At 43.7% G+C, this 18,766-nt stretch overlaps 2 protein-coding genes across 2 annotated transcripts; one reads left to right on the forward strand and one right to left on the reverse strand.

Annotated features, from left to right (window-relative positions):
- Positions 1 to 2,030: 2,030 nt before the first annotated feature.
- On the reverse strand, positions 2,031 to 5,863 carry PSMD10 (proteasome 26S subunit, non-ATPase 10). The gene is made up of 5 exons (XM_084269148.1): positions 5,732 to 5,863; positions 5,481 to 5,579; positions 4,489 to 4,635; positions 4,219 to 4,385; positions 2,031 to 3,138 (listed from the first exon to the last, which is right to left on the reverse strand). Exons 1-5 carry the CDS (start codon positions 5,843 to 5,845, stop codon positions 2,985 to 2,987), a joined length of 681 nt encoding a protein of 226 aa, XP_084125274.1. The 5' UTR covers positions 5,846 to 5,863; the 3' UTR covers positions 2,031 to 2,984.
- A 229-nt stretch (positions 5,864 to 6,092) lies between these two features.
- On the forward strand, positions 6,093 to 18,499 carry ATG4A (autophagy related 4A cysteine peptidase). The gene is made up of 13 exons (XM_084269276.1): positions 6,093 to 6,125; positions 7,578 to 7,688; positions 8,887 to 8,958; positions 9,307 to 9,405; positions 10,669 to 10,770; positions 11,282 to 11,354; positions 12,662 to 12,741; positions 13,765 to 13,937; positions 14,041 to 14,119; positions 15,016 to 15,161; positions 15,649 to 15,705; positions 16,756 to 16,867; positions 17,197 to 18,499. Exons 1-13 carry the CDS (start codon positions 6,116 to 6,118, stop codon positions 17,259 to 17,261), a joined length of 1,179 nt encoding a protein of 392 aa, XP_084125402.1. The 5' UTR covers positions 6,093 to 6,115; the 3' UTR covers positions 17,262 to 18,499.
- Positions 18,500 to 18,766: the final 267 nt, after the last annotated feature.

An 18,766-nucleotide genomic window follows, 5' to 3' on the forward strand; every position in this document is an offset into this window, starting at 1 on the left:
TGTGGATACTTAAGTGTAACTGGATCCATTGCCCTTCCTACTCAGTTTTTCAGCTTTCAAATACTTGTCTTTGATACCCATGTCCTACTGTTTAACCTCATTGCAGAGTAAGAGAGCAATTAGTGTTCTTACAATATTGTTTTAGCTAAAAGCTGTTTGTGCCAGACTGCAAGAGTCAAACCCTTGCCAGTACCAACATTGCCATACTCTTCCAGTGGATCCTCACACTCCTCTCTGCCCACAACACCCAGAGTAAACCTTAAGTCATGATGTGCGTGGAAGTCTCATCCCAATCAGGCATCTCTCTTACCGACACTCATGGCAAACTCACCTCCTTCAATCCAGGCTTAGAAGCTTACTGGTAACTTCTGGTACTCACACCCACAGCTGCTTGTGCACGCAGAACTCCAACATTAAGCATGCCCAGTAACAGCAAGCAAAGAGTAAGTACTGCCTACTGCTGCTTGGGTGCTATTTGTTACTAAAGGTGCTTCCTAACGAGATAATTCAAATCCACTCTTGGTCCAAGGGAGCCCATGACTTTGCTGACAGCAATTAATTTAAGTAATTTCTTCCCTGACATTCCCAGGTGTTTTTATTCTGCCTTTGATGGGAAAAGATAAGCAACTCTCTTAATGCACTGCTGTAGCTGAATTAGTTCTTCTAAAGTCACCTCCTGTATATATGTGTCTTAGTTACATTTTTCTTACTGCAGCAGCTTTCCAACTTTCACATCCCTGCAACAGCCCTATTGTGATTGAAGAGAGGAATATATAATGTGGTAATCATCATAGTTTTCTAGTCTCACCTCCACAGATGTCTCTGCATGTATTCTTTATGTAACTTGCTACAGTAAGATAGGAGCTTGTGCTGGTGAAATTGTGATTACCTTCTATAGCTACTACATGCTTCCTGGACCACCATGGGTCTGACATTTGCTAAAAAAGCAGAAATTGCTCCAGTTATGTTGATTTTTTTATAGTAAAAGAACAACTGAACATGAGTTCTAGACTAACAATTCAGACATTTCTATTCACCAGTATGTAACAGATAATATTAAAAAAAAGGCAAAAATAAGAAGCAAAATAGATTGCTGAAGTGAGAAAGAAGGCAAGAAAGAAAAACCCCTATGCATTTATTTGGAGTTTCTTAGCATATTGAAATATTTCTGTAAGCCTTCTGGCAGATGTTTGTTCTCATTGTGAAGTTTCTTTCATGTAAAATAGAAAAGGATGGGACACAGTTCTTAGCTTTCCACAGCTGCTCTTGGCAAAATACAAACCAAATTAGGTATTCATCTGCAGTGGGTAGCTCAACACCCTGCAGAGCTATGCAGGACACAGAAACATTCTTCAGAATTTGCATCAGATGTTCCAACAGTCTCTGCTGCATGGCCCATTTACCTTTTTCTGAGGGACTAGGGATCATTAATATGGAAACAGGTATTAAGCCAACATTCAAGCCACCATCTCCTACAGAAGTAGATTTACAAAACTACAGAGTGGTGGCAGGGGCTACACAAAGATCAAAGACTGAACACGGACCTCTAACTTCAGCTTTTTCAGGGTTTCAGCAGTGCCTGTACAGTATCTAAAAAAGACATCTGCTCAGTCAGGTTTCTCCTTCAAACAAGGTTTGCATGGCCAGAGCTTCCTGTATAGGCAAATTATCCCTCCTGCTCTCAGTAGGTACCTCAGTGAAACTTAACCTGCATTTTGCTTTCTAACATTGGTGGAGATACTTGTTTGGTTGTACATTTCTGTCTTGCTTATCAAAATAAATCGCACTACCTTAATCCCTACAAGTCAAACTGCAGAAACTGTCATCCTCCATTTCACCCTTCCCTTGCAGCTGAAGGACACACATGCTCTGTTTCCATACTGTGTAAGGGATGGCAGGGTTTCATCCGACTTCTTCATGTCCCATGTGCACAAGCTATTTAGAAAATATTGAGTTTGTTACATGTAAGTTTAATAAAGTTTTGTAAGACCAAAGACTGCTGTTTAGCAAAGTTCTTTATTTCACAGCATTTTATCAACATTGTTTGTTAAGAAGGGGGAAAATCTATCCCACTGGTGTCAAAAGTGATCTTACCAACATCTGAACAGAAGGTCACTTTTCAGTGTCATCAGATCTGCCTTCTAACAACTTAATACCAGGATTGACTATGAGTAAACAGGGATTAAACCAGGCTTCTGTTATAAAATAAGATTGTAAACTGTGTCAATGCTACATAACGTGAGTCAAACAGAACAGATCTACAGAAGGAGCAAGAGGAAATAAAATTAGACTTGAAGTACATCCCAGGAAGGATCCTGAGCCATCCTTATACAACAGTGTATTTGCAGAGGTAACCCTGAAATGTGCCTGCACTCTGCAAGCAATCCAGCACACTTCATCAAGTACATTTATTTAAACAGCAGAACAATGAGTAACAACAAAACCCTTACACACTGAGAGCTCAGCTGAACAAAGTAAAAATGGCAACAATTATCTAAGTAACTGAGCAAACTGCATTCCACAAAGGGAGAGGTGTAGTTTACAATCATCTGAAGGAAAGAAAATCAGTATCCACAAAAAACCCAAATAACAAACCCCACACAAAGCACAAAGGCTAAGGGAAATAAAGACTTTAGAACATAATTCCAAAATGAAGTTGACTTTAAATGTTTAAAGCTATTTTGGTCCTGTTTCTTGAAAGAAATAATCCTAAACTAGGCTCTGAAGTAGAAGGAATGACCACATTTATACAGATCATACTGTAAACTGAAAGGAAACAGCAAGATATCGAAAAATCCTTTAAAATCAGTAATCTGTTTAATTAACAGGAAGTACAAACAGTTGTTTTGGCACTGTACCTTAAGGAAAGCTAGAGATGCACATTTTATTACCATGCTGATGCCCATCTCAGCTGAACTATCAAAATACAAAGTTTGCCATCTTAAATACAAGTGCAACAGCAGAGAGTCAAGCCAGAAGTCCCACTAGCCTTCCACAATCCTTTTAAGTATGGCTCCCAAGCCACCTTTTGCCACTTTCAGTGGGGTCAGTTCTTCTTTATTCTCAATGTTAATACTTGCACCGTGAGACACCAGCAGCTTTGCCTCCTCCACTCTCTCTTCATCGCAGGCTAAATGACTGTAATAAGGACAAGAAACCCACAGCCACTATTAAACAGTCCAAGCTTGGAAAGAGCAATAATTACCCCTTGTCAAAGTGACAGTGTGAATGTTGGGGAGTGGGGGAAGATACATCCTAGAACAACAAAACCACATGCAACCAGCTACCTACAGAGATTCCAAAGCTTGCTCTCCAGTCACTCTGTGGACATTAAGCAATGCAAGAACGTTCCCCCCTGCTATCATCCTCACAACACTAAAGACACTGCTTTAGATTAGGATTTGGCTCCATGGTCAGCAAAGCTGAGGAGCACATAATCCACGGTGAAATTGGAGAATGGTAGCCTCTATTGGAATTGAAAGCAATAAAATGAGATATCGTATGCTGCTTACAAATAATCTGAAGTAAAGGGTTACTGCAAAGGTACCTGTGCAGGTTCTGCCTGGGATAGAGACAGTAGCAAGCACTTCTGTTTGATTTGGCAGATATCTTAAGAATAAACATGTGTGTTCCAGGAGTACACTGAGTTTATGTATAGCTAAAACATACTGCTTGATCTTATTCAAGGCAAAATATGGATTCCACTGTAGGCAAGGCAGATTTTTGTCACCAACTTCAAAGCAGATAAGGTTTTTCCCTTACAGATTCAAATTGCTCTCTAAGGAAATATCAAACACTGGACTGACTGTACTTAAATTGCACCTTGTTTTCCTCAAGAGAGGTGAAGAAGAACTTCCAAATTAGTTCTTGCTTGGCAGGACAGCATAGCCCAGCCTGTAAAACCAGTTTCAACCAACTTTGATGTCACTAGCTCGCTTTCTACCCTCTAGTGGAAACTGAGCATATTCCAAATTGTTACAAAAGGTGTTCTACATTTTTTAAGTAGATGTAATAACACAAATTCAAGTGTGTATATACAGACACACTCAGGCAAAATAACACCTATGATTTTCTGAAATCCTTTTTAATTGCATATGGGTGTGAAACAAAGGAGTATTTTGAGGCAATGAAAAATTAAAAAAAAAGAAATTTAAGTATTGGAATTTCATTTCAGAGGTTATGCTATATTAAGCAACATAAAAATAAAAAATCACTTACAGAGGAGTATTCCCTTCAGAGTCCCGTATATTAACAGATGCATTGTGCTGCACAAGGATCTGTACCATTTTCAGGTTTCCTTTGGCTGCTGCTCTGTGTAATGGGGTGGATTCAAAATGATCTCTTGCATCTGGATCAGCTCCATTCTCTAAAAGCATGACTGCAATCTGAATATGTAGAAAGGGAAAGTAGGGGAGAAGAGGAAAATGTAGTGTAACTAAATGCTTCTTCCAAGAGTAACAGCACTGCCAGCAGCATAGGCAAACATACCTCCTGCTTGTTTTTGGAGGCTGCATAGTGCAGGGGCGTGCAGCCATTCTGATTGACAGCGTTTACATGAACACCCTTGGCAATGAGGGCTTTCACAATCTCATCACGGCCTGCCGAAGCGGCAATGTGTAAGGGAGTCCAGCCAGCCTAGGGAGGCAAGAAAAACACCCCCACGTTATTCAAACCGGAATTTTCAAGCAAAAAGCAAAGAAGATAAAGCATAACCCCACTGCAGGCTTGATTGTCTGTTGGTCTTACTGCACACATTCTTGTTATGCATAAAGCTAACCGTTAGCGATTCTAAGCAGAGAGGCGCCACACCTCCCTCACTCCTGCATTCAGTGCCTGACAAAAGCTGCCAGTTAAACGACACAAATCACTTGTTACATGGTTATGCATGGCACCCTGCAGGAGCACTTGGCCTCTGCAGAACTAACAGTAGTGCTCTTTTAAGAACATGTAAGGGAAATGGGTGTCACAAGTTTATGCAATCTTCTCTATATACTATCTCTATATCCTCCAATTCAACTGATGGGACATTTCCTTCTTTAGGGATGATCTTTAGGGTGCTTCATAATGGATGTCGCTATTTCAACCCTTCCTCTAGAACAGTAACAGCCCATGGGCCTTGCAACAGTGAAATCCCTGAGCCTGTCACCCGCTCTGTAATGCCTTCCCCGAGAACGAGAAACCTTCACGGGTCCCCAAGACTTGGCACATCACATTGAAGAGGCTCACACCAAGATAAAGGGAACATGAAAACCCCCGACAACAACCCAAACGCTCCCGGTTTGCAATTTTCTTCCGAAGAGGCGTTCTCCTACAGTTTCTTGACAAGTAAGAAGCCTCATCAAGCGCCATCACCTCTCTCCCACCTCCACAGGGAAACCCGGCCACTCGCCTTCCTGGCACACGCACTGCAGTCCGCGCTTCCCAAACCCCGGCCGGCCCCTCACAGGCGCGGGAGATCCCGGCAGGGCTGCGACACTCACATCGTCCTTGTCGTTCACGGGCACGCCGAGGCTGAGGAGAAGGTCGGCGACGTCCGTGTGTCCCGCCGAGCAGGCCCAGTGCAGCGCGGTCCGGTTGTCCTGAGAGAGGGAGAGAGGGAGGGAAGGGTGTAACGGAGGGAGCTGCGGTGAGCGGCGGCGGGAAGGGGGGAGCGAGTGGCGGCTGACAGAAGCCGCCCCGCGGGCCGCCCGATCTAGTCTCGGCAAGCAAAGGCAGCCCACAGCCGGCTGACCTGGTCGGCCCTGATGGCCAGGGCCCTGTCGCGCAGCAGCTGAGCCCGCAGCTCCTCCAAGCGCCCAGCATAGGCCAGGTTACAGACCCCCACGTCAGACACGGAGGCCTCCATGCTACTCGCCACCTCCGCCTGCCGACAGAGGCGGCGCCTCGGCCGTACACAGACCAATCAGAAAGCCTCCAAGACCGGCCCAGCCAATGACACCTACCAACCTGCTCCCCACCCCGTCTGACCGCGGGGGCCGCTGGGTTTTGTAGTCCAACGGGCGGAAGACGGCGCTCTGCTGCCCGCCGGCGGGACTAGGACTCCCAGGGTGCCCCGCGACCGGGTCGTGTTGTGCCTCCGTGTCGGGGCGAGGAGGAGGATGGTGACAGCGGGAGGATGGAGTCAGGTGAGGGGCGGCGGCGGGGCAGCGCCGAGGGGGAGAGGGACGAACGGCGTGTGGGCCCGGCCGGTAGGGCGGTGGCGAGGGGACAGGCCGGCGGCCGGTCGCTCCAGCGGCTGTCAGCGGGGCCGCGCCACGGCGGGAGGTGCCCGCGGGCTGAGGGGGGAGGCGGGGGCAGACGGTCGGCGCTTCCTGCCCTGAGGGCTTTGCCTGGCGGGAGGGAGGGGGACGGGACCCCGCGGCCTGTCCCGCGGCAGGGGCACGGGGCGGAGGGGCTTCCGGCGGGGGAGTGAGGCCGGCGGGGCTCGGGGCGGCCTGAGGCCGGTGTCGGCGCTGCCAGCCCCGGCGCGGCGGGGGGGCGGGGGGCTGCCTGCTCTGCGCGGGGGGCGGTCTGCCGGGCTCCAGCGGCGGGAGAGCGAGGGCTCCTCAGGGAAGAGAGGAGAGCCCGGTAGTTCTTTCCCGGGCGGTGCGGGACGGCAGATGGCAGCGGGTGGGGGCAGAGCCGCTGCTGTCCGGGGGTGCGAGTGTGGCCTCCGGGAGAGCCTTCACTCCGGGCCGCGGGTGTCAGGCGGAGGAGACGGAGCGCGCAGCCTGCGAGCTTCCCTTGCTCTGCACCCAGTCCCGAGAAAGGCTTCACCCGCCCTGGCTGCGGGGGGGCTGTGCCCCGCTGGCTGGGGCTGGTGTCGCTCCGTTTGCTTCTCGTTGCTCTAACGCCTGCTTTTGCTGCTTTGATGTTTACCTGATGATTATCCATTCGTTAAAATACATACACGTGCACTTACTTGAAGAGTAAAATACAATGTGTTTGCTTTTGTTTGCAACTTACAATTTTTAGTGGTGTATTCCTTGAGATTGGTATGTAAAAGAACTTACTTTCCATTATTTTTATACCTGAAGGCCAGATTTCCTCTCCCAGCAAACTCTGCTTTAACATGGATTCAACGGCCTTCTTTAAATAGTAGTAATCATCACTTGTTATTTTACAGTAAAAAGCTGTAGCGTTGGATAGTAACATTAATGCATCTTCTATTTTGAAGCGCTTCAGATCTCCAGTTAGGAAAGTAAACCCCAGTCTTGCTAATGCTTTTCACATGCTTCCCATTACATGCAAGGACATGGTCACGCTGAGTGGCAGTATTTGGACGTTTAAGACTGAGCATAGGCACATATGGTGTGAGGCTTTAATTATTTTTCCCTTTCCTCATTTCCTTGAGTCAAATCTTACTCTCACTGCAGTTGTCCTGAACTTCTGCTACTGGCTCCAAAATAAAAACCAGCCGAGACATTTGGATGTTTCAGTGTCAGTGCAGCTTGTGAAAGGAAAGGAGTAAGTGCAGCTGCAGCACTGCTCAGAAGACCCAAAGACTAGCTACCACTAGCTCTGTGTAGGAACTCAGAGCTGTGCATAGAAGAACAAAGGGACTAACTGGAGTTTGAATGTTGTGTATTCCTGTTCAGTTTTGTCTAGGTATGAAAACCAGATCACCATTTTGTCAGACTACTTAGAAGAATTTCCAGAAACCGACGAGCCAGTGTGGATTTTAGGAAGGCAGCACCACCTGAATACAGGTATCTTTCAAACGAAAGTTCAGCTGTAAAATCTGTAGAGCATTCATAGACTCAGGTGGAGCAGCAGCTCCTCATTCCCTTAGATTCCTTAAATGTCTCACGAGAGAAGTTTATTTTTTCCTCCATCTACAAGAAGCCAACTGCAAGCAGTGATATTCATCCTAAAATGAAATCAGAAGTTTACCAATGCACTTAGTACCGTAATTCATGCAGAGAGATGGTTCTTGTAGCAAAGGCAAGTCAGGTATGAGGCTGGTCACTTCCCAACATCAAATCATACTATTCAGATAAGTAACTTCTGGGGAACATTTGGTATTACCGATGTTGTTCTCCCTCCAGGGATGGTGTCTGCAGCCTGTTATTTGCAACTAAAGTGATACTTCAAAATATAACAATAAAAAAAAAAATTAGGCCACGTGCTGTGTTTTGATGGGAATAAATACATGACCTAAAAGTCATAGCAGAGTGATGTATTTATAGATCATATAAAAATAAGATTTCAGAAGTGGGTTTTACTCCTTGGGGAGAAGACAAGGGCATCCTCCCATGTTACGTGTCAGAGGCAGTGAGTGGCTGTGAGTGCAGGTGTGGTGTTCAAGACAGTCAAGGGGCCCACATACAGCTGTGATAGGCTGAAGGAACCCTTGAAAAAGCCAGTCAGTCTGAGTTGTGGCTCAGAGAAAATGCAGCAAGTAAGATTCTTAAGAATCATTAAGAAGCCCTTGGAAGAATTCTGTAGTGCATGTATTTAAAAACAAAAAACAAAACAAACCAAAAAAGAGAGATGTAATTAATATTATTAACCTTTTCTTAAAATGACTTTGCAAGGGGTTTGGAGGTAATGCATAATTCCATATGGGTTTGCATATATAGAAATTCTTCACCTTTTTTAACTTGCTTTACCGGTTCTTTCCTGAGGATATAGTTCTCATGGCTGTTTCATTCAAACTGGCCATAGTCATTCCAAACACCTTGTAAAACTTCACTGGCTAATAATTATTTCATCTTTAGTAAGTTAACCTCCATTAGCAGTTGACAAAGCTCCCTGTGTTTAAACAGCTGAAAATGTTTTAAGTATTAGGGGTCTTGTCTGTAAATGCTAACAGGTGTCTTCTATGTGTTCTGTACAGGGAAAATTGGAATGTTTCAGTTGTAAAAGTTCATTTTAATAATTTATTTCCTCTTTAAAATATTCCAGACAAATCTAAGTTGCTGTTGGATATAAGTGCTCGCCTCTGGTTTACCTATAGAAGAAAATTTTCACCTATTGGTGAGTATGCAGCTGGCAAGCTGCCTTGTTATAAATGAGATGGCAGGGTTAGTGATGTTATGACTGAAAAATGGTTCTTAGAGCATTAGAACGTTTTGAGCATCATTTTCACTGTTTACATAAACAAAAAGGTATTAAAAACTGTGTTTACTGGTACCTGCATGTCATCAGGCCTCCGTGTTTGTAGAGCAAGCAGTGAAGTTAGACCAGTGCTATGGAAAGAAGGTTTTGCTCGATGCTTTTTATCCATAGGGCTGTTGTTGGGAGATCTTACTCTGAAGTTTTCTCTCTGGCACGCTCAGTTGAAAGCCCAGTGAAAGGCACTGATTGTCACACCTGTTTCTATAGGGGGCACTGGTCCTTCCTCTGACGCTGGCTGGGGGTGTATGCTGCGATGTGGGCAGATGATGCTGGCCCAAGCACTGATCTGCAGACACTTAGGAAGAGGTGAGTATTTCTGCTGGGTGAGTTTGTTTTCTGTTGCTTGGAGACTATTTTTTTGTTGTTGTTGTATTTTTCCATAAAAGCACAAAACCTAAATTTATTAATGAAACTTTCTTGGATGCCCTAATAGAAGTTAATTCTTGTCTGATGGGGTGAAATCACACCAGCCTTAAACAGAGAACTAGAAATATAGGGAGGAATCCCACTGTCATCATTATAAATTTATCATCATCAGTTATAAGTCATGTTGAGAAATACCCAAGTTGAGGCCAAGGAAAAACTGTCTGCCATGGCTGTGAGTTCTCACCCTTCTCTTCGTCACCTACATAGCCACCTAATGTTGGCAGACAGTGGCTGTGTGAGCAGTGACATAGTGCTAGACATCATACAGAGTACCTCACAGACTGCTCACCCGTCACCAGCCCGAGGGCCAAACCCCACAGCAGAACCCGTTAAGCCTCATGTCCCAGGATCACAGGTGAAGATGTTGGGTCCGTTGGTGTGCAGCTGCTGTATCAATTGAATGATTAGTTAGGTCCATAATCCTTCTACTGCTGTGCTGTGGTTTCTATGGCAGTATGCTTCATGGATTTGTCTGCTTCAATAACTGATTCCACAGAAGGATTTATCCACTTGAATAACCAAATCCTCAGAACAGTGGTGTAGAGATTTAACTGAAGAAGTAGGCACACAAACTGCCTGAGCAAAACTAGAATATCAACTTGTAGTATGTAGCTACCTCGTAGTGTCAGCCCTGGGTACGTGCTTCTCTGGTGGTAAATGGGATGTAACAACCTTACCATAGAAGCAAGAGCATACATGGCAAAGCTGTGGTTTGGGTCTTGCTGTGGGAGAGGGCCAGTGCTGTGTTTGGACTTGTCTTATGGATCTTGAATCATTCCCTTACAAATGCCTGCAGCATGCTTACATATCTAACACAATTTGAACATACAGATTCAGACAATCTTGGAAGCTCACGTACAGCGACAGCTATCAGTTCTCAGCAGTGATCACTCACAGTGTTTGCAGTTGACATTTTTATTTTCTTTTCTCTGTTTTCACAATATAGCCTGTGATGATAAAGGGCAGCTTGATAATTAATGACAAGCTGTGACTTCTAGGAATGCTAAATGAAATGCACATATTAGAGATTAATTGTATATTAGTCTTTTAATGTCTCATTGTATGGCTTTCTACTGTCTGGAAATGTGATCAGGACAATGGAAACATTGTTTTTCAATCTCTGTAACTTTTTTTTCCTGTAAGATTGGCAATGGGAAAAAGACAAAAAACAACCAGAAGAATATCACAGAATCTTACGGTGCTTTCTAGATAGGAAGGATTCCTGTTACTCCATCCACCAGATGGGTAAGAACACGCATCAGCTTTATTTTTCCCCACTGGAATTTCTACTGTGTTGAAAGTTTCTAATTGAAATATGTGAATTTGGAATTTTGTGAGGTGGTTATGAAGGAGATGTACACGTTTATAGATAAATAAAAACGCATGCAGATAGGTACAGAGTGTAATAATTGAGAAATGTTACTCACTGAGACCGAAACAAATCTGTGTACTAGATTCTAGCTCTTGATAAAGCATGTAAGCCTTGGGTACCAGGGGTGACAGTATGAAAATAGTCACAAAGCTTGTTGTAATAAAGGACACTAGAATTTGTAGTTCTCCTTATGGTTTAGAAACTTTTTGTAAAGGAAGGAGCAGTTGTTAAGAGCTGGAAAGAACATAGATTGAGAGAATAATTGCTGTTGCTAAATACAGTTTGCAAGTGCTGAGAATGTGTGTGACAGTGTATTAGTAGGTCATGCTAATTAACATGTATTGTGACCAGACTCTGTGTGTATGTGTGTTCCTTCATAAACAGCACAGATGGGTGTTGGAGAGGGGAAATCGATTGGAGAATGGTTTGGACCAAACACAGTTGCTCAAGTACTGAAGTAAGTCCTGTCTCACTAGCTCGTTCAGAATGTCCTCCCCTGGAGCAGCTGAGCTCAGAGACCCAGATAAGGCCCCAGGCAGTTTTCAAGGCTGATCTCCCCCTCGCTCAGAATAGATGTGTATGTGCCCTGTGTTCGCAGGCACAGTGCAGACCAGGATGCTGCAGCCCAGGGGACAGGTACTGAGGGGGGATTGGGCAAGTTCTAAACTTAATAGTCCAGGAGCTGGGGGGCACACCTGCAAAAGGTCTCTCCTGCTGTCTACACCCCTAACAGTAAGCACCAGAGGTAGGTGTGGCTTTCCACAGAGCTTTGGCAGGTTGAGTGTCCCTGTGCAGATGGAACATGGGGGAAGCCAGCCAGGCCAAGGAGGGGCAGGAACTGTGATTCCTCAGCGAGCTGCAGTTCTGCCTGAAGGCTGCTGTATAAAACATGGGCAGCTCCTCTGAGTCTAGAAGCCACACTTGAAGGAACTGACTTTGCTGTTTCTGAGGGCTAAGCAGAGGTGCTGTACCTCAAGTAGAGGCTGGACTGCAGGTCCTGAGTGCTCGGCAGCAGTTCTTTGCAGCCCTGGAACAGACAGTGATTTTGGAGAGAGAGGAGCTAAAGCATGCCCTGGCCTCCAGCTCTTGTCGCTTACAAATTCTTCATGGCTTACTGCTCACGTACAGGTTTTTCTGGCTTATTTTAGACAGCTGACTCTGCCAGTGCAGCTTAAGAGTGTAGCCCCAGAGTTTTGGATTTCATACAAGTGGACAGAAGGCTCTGTGCTGTAAGGCCTCCCTCCTAACTTTTGGGTGCTGAAAACCAGCTCTGATCTAGCTTCTGACGCCCTGAGTCTGGTGTCCACATGTGCACAGAAGTAGTTCCACTGAATTTAATGGGATTTCTTAAGCACAAAGTAATGTGCAAAACTGACACAGGAATTTTTTTCCTTCTCTGGACAATGCCAGACACAATGGGCAGGATCCCACCAGGGAGGCTGTTAAGTGCAATAAAAAGTAATAAACCTCATTATGTGGTTGAGCTGTTACTATCAGTGCATTTGGCAAAAGGACAAGAGATTTCCCATGGTACAGGGTGTGTGCTTTTCCTGGTACCACTGGGTATTATTTTTTTCTAAATATATTAAACACTGAATATTCAGAGTTACCTTTTTGTTGCATGGAGACTTAAAAATACCCAACAAAGATTTTTCCAAAGAAACAATTTTTTTTTTTACTGAAGAATTATCTAACAGTCCTGAGTGAAAAGCTGCCCTCGTGGTCTTAAGTAGTTTATATTAATTAAACTCTAATGTTTTCTAGGAAGCTTGCTTTATTTGATGAATGGAATTCACTAGCAGTTTATGTATCTATGGACAACACGGTGGTCATTGAAGACATCAGTAAGTGAAACTTTAGTTCTCTGGTTACAATTTTTGATTGGCCTTTGCTTTCCTGAATGTATCTAAATATGAACCAAATACTTCTGGGCCATCCCTGCTTGTTCCCAGGATAAGAAAAGGAATAAAGGAAACACAAGTGCAGGTTTTCACTGCCCACAACTAAAGCTGGCATGGAGCGATGTAAGGCCTTTTTGGTGACCAGCCTGCACACTGTGCCATTTGGGAGGAGATGGAGCTTGGTCTGTGCTATCTAAACCCAGAAAAGAGATGAAGTTGCAGTTGCAGAAACACAGCGAATTGTTTTTAATGCAGCATGTGCCAAAGAGGTGTGTTTTTGTCAGGCAGGAGAGAAACCGGGGAGATCCTAGAGAAGCACGTGGCCAAGCTTACTTTTCAGTTGTAAGGAAGGTGGGGTTACAAGTGGTATTTAGGCAGTGTGTTCCTGCTTGGTCCCTGCTTGTGCTTATTTTATGTTCACACCATTGCAAGTGAAGAGTTCCCTGTGAGTTTCTCCTGCTGTCATCTCAGCCATTTCATTTCACTGGTTGGGCACTGGAACGGGGTGCTCAGGGAGGTGGTGGAGTCACTGTCCCTCGAGGTCTTCAGGGAAAGGTTGGGTGAAGTACCTGGGGACATGGTTTACTAAGTAAAGGTGGTAGGGGGGTGGTTGGACTAGATGATCTTGGAGGTCTTTTCCAACCTGAATGATTCAGTAATTCTGTGACTTCCCTGATTTTATGGGCAAAGCTGGGCACTAGTAATAATGCCAGTAGTAAACTTAATTCTAGTCTTAAGTTTTCATCCCCCAGTCATTTATCTCAGGTCTCACTCATGTGCCAGCAGGTACTCTTGTCTGACAGAATTACTTCTACTACATAGTTACAGTTTCTGTGCCCTGCTCCTCTTGCCTGAAAACAGGAGCTCTATAAAGGCACCTGGCAGAGTGGCTTAGTTCAGGATTGAGAGGGAGATCTGCTCCGTGTGCCGTTGTGCATTCATCCATTCCTATTTTTATTCCCACAGAGAAGATGTGCTGGTCCCCTCCCCAGAGCAGCAACGTGCCCCACAGCAGTGCCCACTGGCACAGAAATAAGAACACAGCAGGATTCTGCACGGGCTGGAAGCCCCTCTTGCTTATCATACCTCTGCGGCTAGGGATAAATCACATAAACCCAGTATATATCGATGCGTTTAAGGTGAGGGTTGTTTTTCAGCCAATTGTTACTGTGAAATAGGGTCAGGTATCTGTTATTGCAGTAAATCAACTACCATTTCATTTGTCTCCCTTTGAACTTGTAGGAATGCTTTAAGATGCCACAGTCTTTGGGAGCATTGGGAGGGAAACCAAACAATGCCTATTACTTCATAGGATTTTTAGGTAAGGAAAAAAACCCCTTATTCCAAATAAGCATAAGAGGAAGGGTTGGTTTGGGTTTGGTTTCTTTTGGAAGGGGACACAGTAAGCAGTTTAAGCCTGAGAATAGAGAAGAACAAATGAAGAAACATACTGCAAATACTTCAGGAAGAATGTGGGATCATCCTTACAGGAACGGAAAAGTGGCAGCAAAGCTTGACGTAAAAATAAGTCATGATACAAGCAAGAATAATGCACTAAGAATAGTAGAAAGCACTTGACACGTGTCAGGTGTCACTGTTGCTAAAATACTGATTTCATTAATACAAAGGGTGTCCTGTTTGATTCTTTTGCTTCACCAGTTTCATCAATTATTAAAAGTCAAACTTTTCTGACAGCAGGATCTATCTCCTTCCATATCTTCTATTAATTAAAGCAATAGCTAATCCTAGATTCAGCCTTTCAGATTCCACCCCAGTCTGATCTGTAATTTGATGGCCATTTTGTTGTTCCTTTTGTAAAACCTGAACTATTTTAGTCAGGCTGCTTTGTTCTGACTGAGTGCTTGATGGGATTACTGACTGCACTTGTGGTCGTCCTGTGCTTTTTGATCTGTGGAATGTTGGGGATTCACAGCAGTTCAGATTTTCACAAAAGTGTACCAGACCTCACATAGGAAAAGGAAAATGTAGAACAAAGGTAGAACAAACCAACCAGAAAACCTGCACTAAGAGGTCACAATAGAACACTATACTAAATACTTTGTGGGAAACTATTGTGTCCAACTTCATCATTCTCTTAAAGACTCCCTAGCTAGAAAGTCTAGATGTTGACTGTGCTGGTATCTAATTTCTGCTTTTCAAATTCAGTGCTTACTGAAGTCTCTTGCTTCTTCCCAACATATGGGTTCCCCTCTGCAGGCAATGAGCTGATCTATTTGGACCCTCATACCACTCAGAGTTTTGTAGATTCAGAAGAAAACGGGACGGTTGATGACGAGAGCTTCCACTGCCAGCAAGCCCCGCACAGAATGAAGATCATGAATTTGGACCCTTCGGTAGCACTAGTAGGTGTTAGGAAATGACAACAACAAAGTGTATGGGGTATTTCCAAATAAGCCCTCTGCATAGTGAGAATGGCACAGGGCAGCTTCTGCGATCAGAAGTTCAGCGTGTGGTAGTTCATACACTACCTGCCTAGGACTCGTTAATCTCCGGCCAAGCAGGGAACTGGCTGTGTGTATCCTCATGGATATACACATGGTCACCCTGGAGAAGCTACTTAAGCTTAACTTATTTTATAGCATAACTTGTAAATCTATGAATGAAATGACATGTAGAGGTCATCCAGTGCATGTCATGAGAATACTGTGGTGGCTGAAGAAGTTAAATCTGATCCCAGCGCAGCGTCCTTTGGGTGGGTTATGGGTGCTTGTCACTTGAGACATGATGTTTCTGAAGCTTTAATCAGTGCATCAGGATACCAGAGCATCCTTCACTCACTGACATCTTGCTGTTGCTGAGTACTACCACTGTATCTGTGTTCTTCCTTAGGGCTTCTTTTGCAAAGAAGAATGTGATTTTGACAGCTGGTGTAGTCTCGTACAAAAGGTAATGCTGCTGTCCTTATCTGCTGCATTTGCAATAGCATCTACCTGCTTTTTTAAATGGAAATTCCCATTACATCTTTCTCTGTGTGCAGATTAAATGAGCCATAGAGAAGAACGCATTAATGTGTCAGGGTGCGGCAGTACTATGGGATTGCTAATCAGAGTTTGTTCAGCACTTGGAGTGTAAAAATATATATATATATATATATATATACACACACACACCCCCCAAAAGGGTTTTCCTCTTCTTAGAACTACCCTATTGCTGACTGAAACTTACTTTTAATGTTTATTTCTCGGTAAATTACTTAAGTTTTAACTGATACATTGCAGTAAATTTATTTTTGGGCTCCTTTTTCATTGTTTGATGGAATATATTCCCACCTATTCTAATGATGAGCTTTAGTCCCTGGTGCCACAGAAGATCTAAGTCTGTAAGTGCTGAATCCTTCCAGCTCCTGCTGAGCTGCAGGACACACAAAAGGTGCATGCTGACACAAGAAGGGGACTGCAGGATATTTATTTTAGAAAAAGAAAAAAAGGGTAAGGAAAGCAGTTTGTCAATACCTCAAACACAGGCTATGCTGGAGCTCACCTGATGGACAGAGTGCAATCCGGACCTATCCTTCAAAATCTGTTGGTTCTTTGGAGCTGTCTGTTGTTCCAATTGACCAACAGAAAATGAACTCAAGAGGTCAATGCAAGCAGTTTTCTTTTAAAAGGCAGAAAATACAATACATCCTTGGTGTCTGCTTGCTATGTGCAAACAAAGCTGAAGGTGTATGGATATCAAAGCTCATTAACTGATAACTTTTAGGACAGCTCAAGGGATTTGTCTTCCAGGTGTGTTCTCAACTAAGAGAACATTAAGATCAGTGCAGCAGTGACCAATAGTGGCAGGTACTAGAAATACCAGGTTTTCACTGTATGTCTGCCTAAAGCCTTTGGGGTTTTTGATAGGCACACAGAATTAAAAATAGTTCTCAGTTAAGCATTTTTGTGTTTGAAGGGTCTTGAGGCGTCTTTTAAACTGAGAACATTCTGTCCACAGGAGATCCTGAAGCAACAGAGCCTACGGATGTTTGAGCTGGTCCAGAAGCATCCACCACACTGGCCTCCTTTCATACCTCCAACAAAGCCAGAAGTGAGCACCACAGGAGCAGGTGTGGTACCGCCCAGGAGGACCGTTGTGCACCAGCATGTTCCTTGTTAGCAAACAGAATTATCATCACAGGTGGAATAACTGGGCTCCCCTAAGTGCCAGTCACTCTGTGATTAAGCACTGTATCCTGATGGGGTATCAGTTAGCCAGACAGTCACATCCAACTGTGAGCACAGCCATTGGGGTGTAGTTTAATTTTACAGAACTCTTTGAAGGACAATGCTCTAGAAAAGTGGGGGATGTGTGGTGTTCCTTTGTTGAGGTTTAAGTAAACAAAAATCAAGCCTGTATTTAGATTCTAAACTGTTTAATTTTTTTTTATTTTTGCAGAACTCATTGAATCTACTGACAAACTGTTTGAATTGGAAGAAGAATTTGAAATCCTGAGCGTATGAAGGAAACCGTGGTGACCCTTCTGAGTATTGAATATATTGCTAATGTTATTGCATTGACTTAAATCAAACAGCCATGTTAGCCCCAAAGTGCCTGAAATTCCAGAGAACAGAGCACAAAAACCTAGTAGCATCCAAAACTCCAACAGTGACAGTTCCTCCTGTCAAAGTGCTTCCCCAGGTGGAAAGGCAGTAAAAGATCTTACAATAAGACCCTTAAACAAAGGGAACCTCTTCTTAACGTGTGTCTTGCCTGAAGACAAATGGACCTTTGAGATTAAGGCAGAAATAAGTGTATCACTCGGCTGTGGGTTTGGAGAAAGGGATAACACCAAATGGGTATTTCTTGCTCTTATATAATGCAATAGTTTAGTTCTTAAAGCAAAACAGTCTTCAGTTAAGGAGGATGTTTACTTCTGTTCCCTCCTGTGGGCTGCATCATATCAAAAATACATTGTCTTGTTTAAAAGATCAACTGGATCAGAAGAAAATTGTTTCCTTGTTAAATATTTTAACATGTATTTGAGCAACCACACTTTATTACAAAAATGTTTCTGTAAAAGGAACTGTGTCTAATGTATAGGTTTTGCAATAGCCTTCCTGTTCCTGGGAAACCTCAAGAGGAACAGGAGACTCAAATAGTTGATACAGATCAGAACCACTGTTATTGTTATGATATATTTCACCTTGACCTTAAAATTCAAATCAGTAAAACTTAGGATGACTTTTCTTCTGGAGCTAAAATGAGTCAAAGGTGGTTTAACTGTACCTTATTTATTATAAAAAAAAGATTTACACAAGTTTCTCTGTTACAGCACTTTATCTGTGCATCTAATAAATTTCTTAAGCTTTTCATAGGTTGTATGCTGCTATATTTTGTTAATTTGTGTGAACTAAATATAAACCAGGTTATCTTAAAACTTAATATATAGGCATATGCAAATTACTTAACTGTTGGGTTTTTGAGCTGTAACCTTTTAAAATTTGTTTTGGTAAAAGTGCCTTAATTCTGCAGTTGATCAGAGCAGCCTGTGCAGGTTTGTTTCTAAGGCAGAGTATGTCTCTGGCAGCCATCAGAAAAGAGCTCAGAGTAATTAAAGGCAGAGATCTTTTAATCCATCATCAAGTTCTTTTTCACTGTGGGGCAGTCCCCAGCATGGTCCTTCTGTCACGGTAGCGTAATGAACACGAAGCGCAGAGTTTCATCCTCACCAATAAATGACAACATAGAGAAACACCAACCCTGTCTCCTCTCACTTGCAGTTCTTGGCCAGGGCCAGTGTGACTTCCAAGCAAAGAGTTAACCATGTTTCATCTGGCTTGCCTTCAGTGTTTATTAATCACAGTCAGGAAATTAGACACTCAGAAAACAGCACTTTTCTTCCCCTCTCCACAGATCAGGTGTGGTTTGGTTTTTAAATGAAGCATTACTTCTCAATACAGGGACTTTACTGTTCATGTAACAGTGAGTGTAGCCCTCCCATCTCCACAGAGAAAAATGAAAAGGA

The sequence above is a fragment of the Gallinula chloropus genome (assembly GCF_964237585.1).
Source record: "Gallinula chloropus genome assembly, chromosome: 11".
Lineage (NCBI taxonomy): Eukaryota > Metazoa > Chordata > Aves > Gruiformes > Rallidae > Gallinula > Gallinula chloropus.

Excerpts from the sequence above, each read along its gene's own strand:
- PSMD10 (XM_084269148.1), bottom strand. The coding sequence starts at position 5,845 with ATGGAGGCCTCCGTGTCTGACGTGGGGGTCTGTAACCTGGCCTATGCT. Across the intron at positions 5,580-5,731 it reads TGGCCATCAGGGCCGACCAG|GACAACCGGACCGCGCTGCA; the intron begins GTCAGCCGGCTG and ends TCCCTCTCTCAG. Across the intron at positions 3,139-4,218 it reads TCTGAAGGGAATACTCCTCT|TCATTTAGCCTGCGATGAAG; the intron begins GTAAGTGATTTT and ends TCCTTATTACAG.
- ATG4A (XM_084269276.1), top strand. Across the intron at positions 10,771-11,281 it reads TTACTCCATCCACCAGATGG|CACAGATGGGTGTTGGAGAG; the intron begins GTAAGAACACGC and ends CTTCATAAACAG. Across the intron at positions 16,868-17,196 it reads AGTGAGCACCACAGGAGCAG|AACTCATTGAATCTACTGAC; the intron begins GTGTGGTACCGC and ends TTATTTTTGCAG.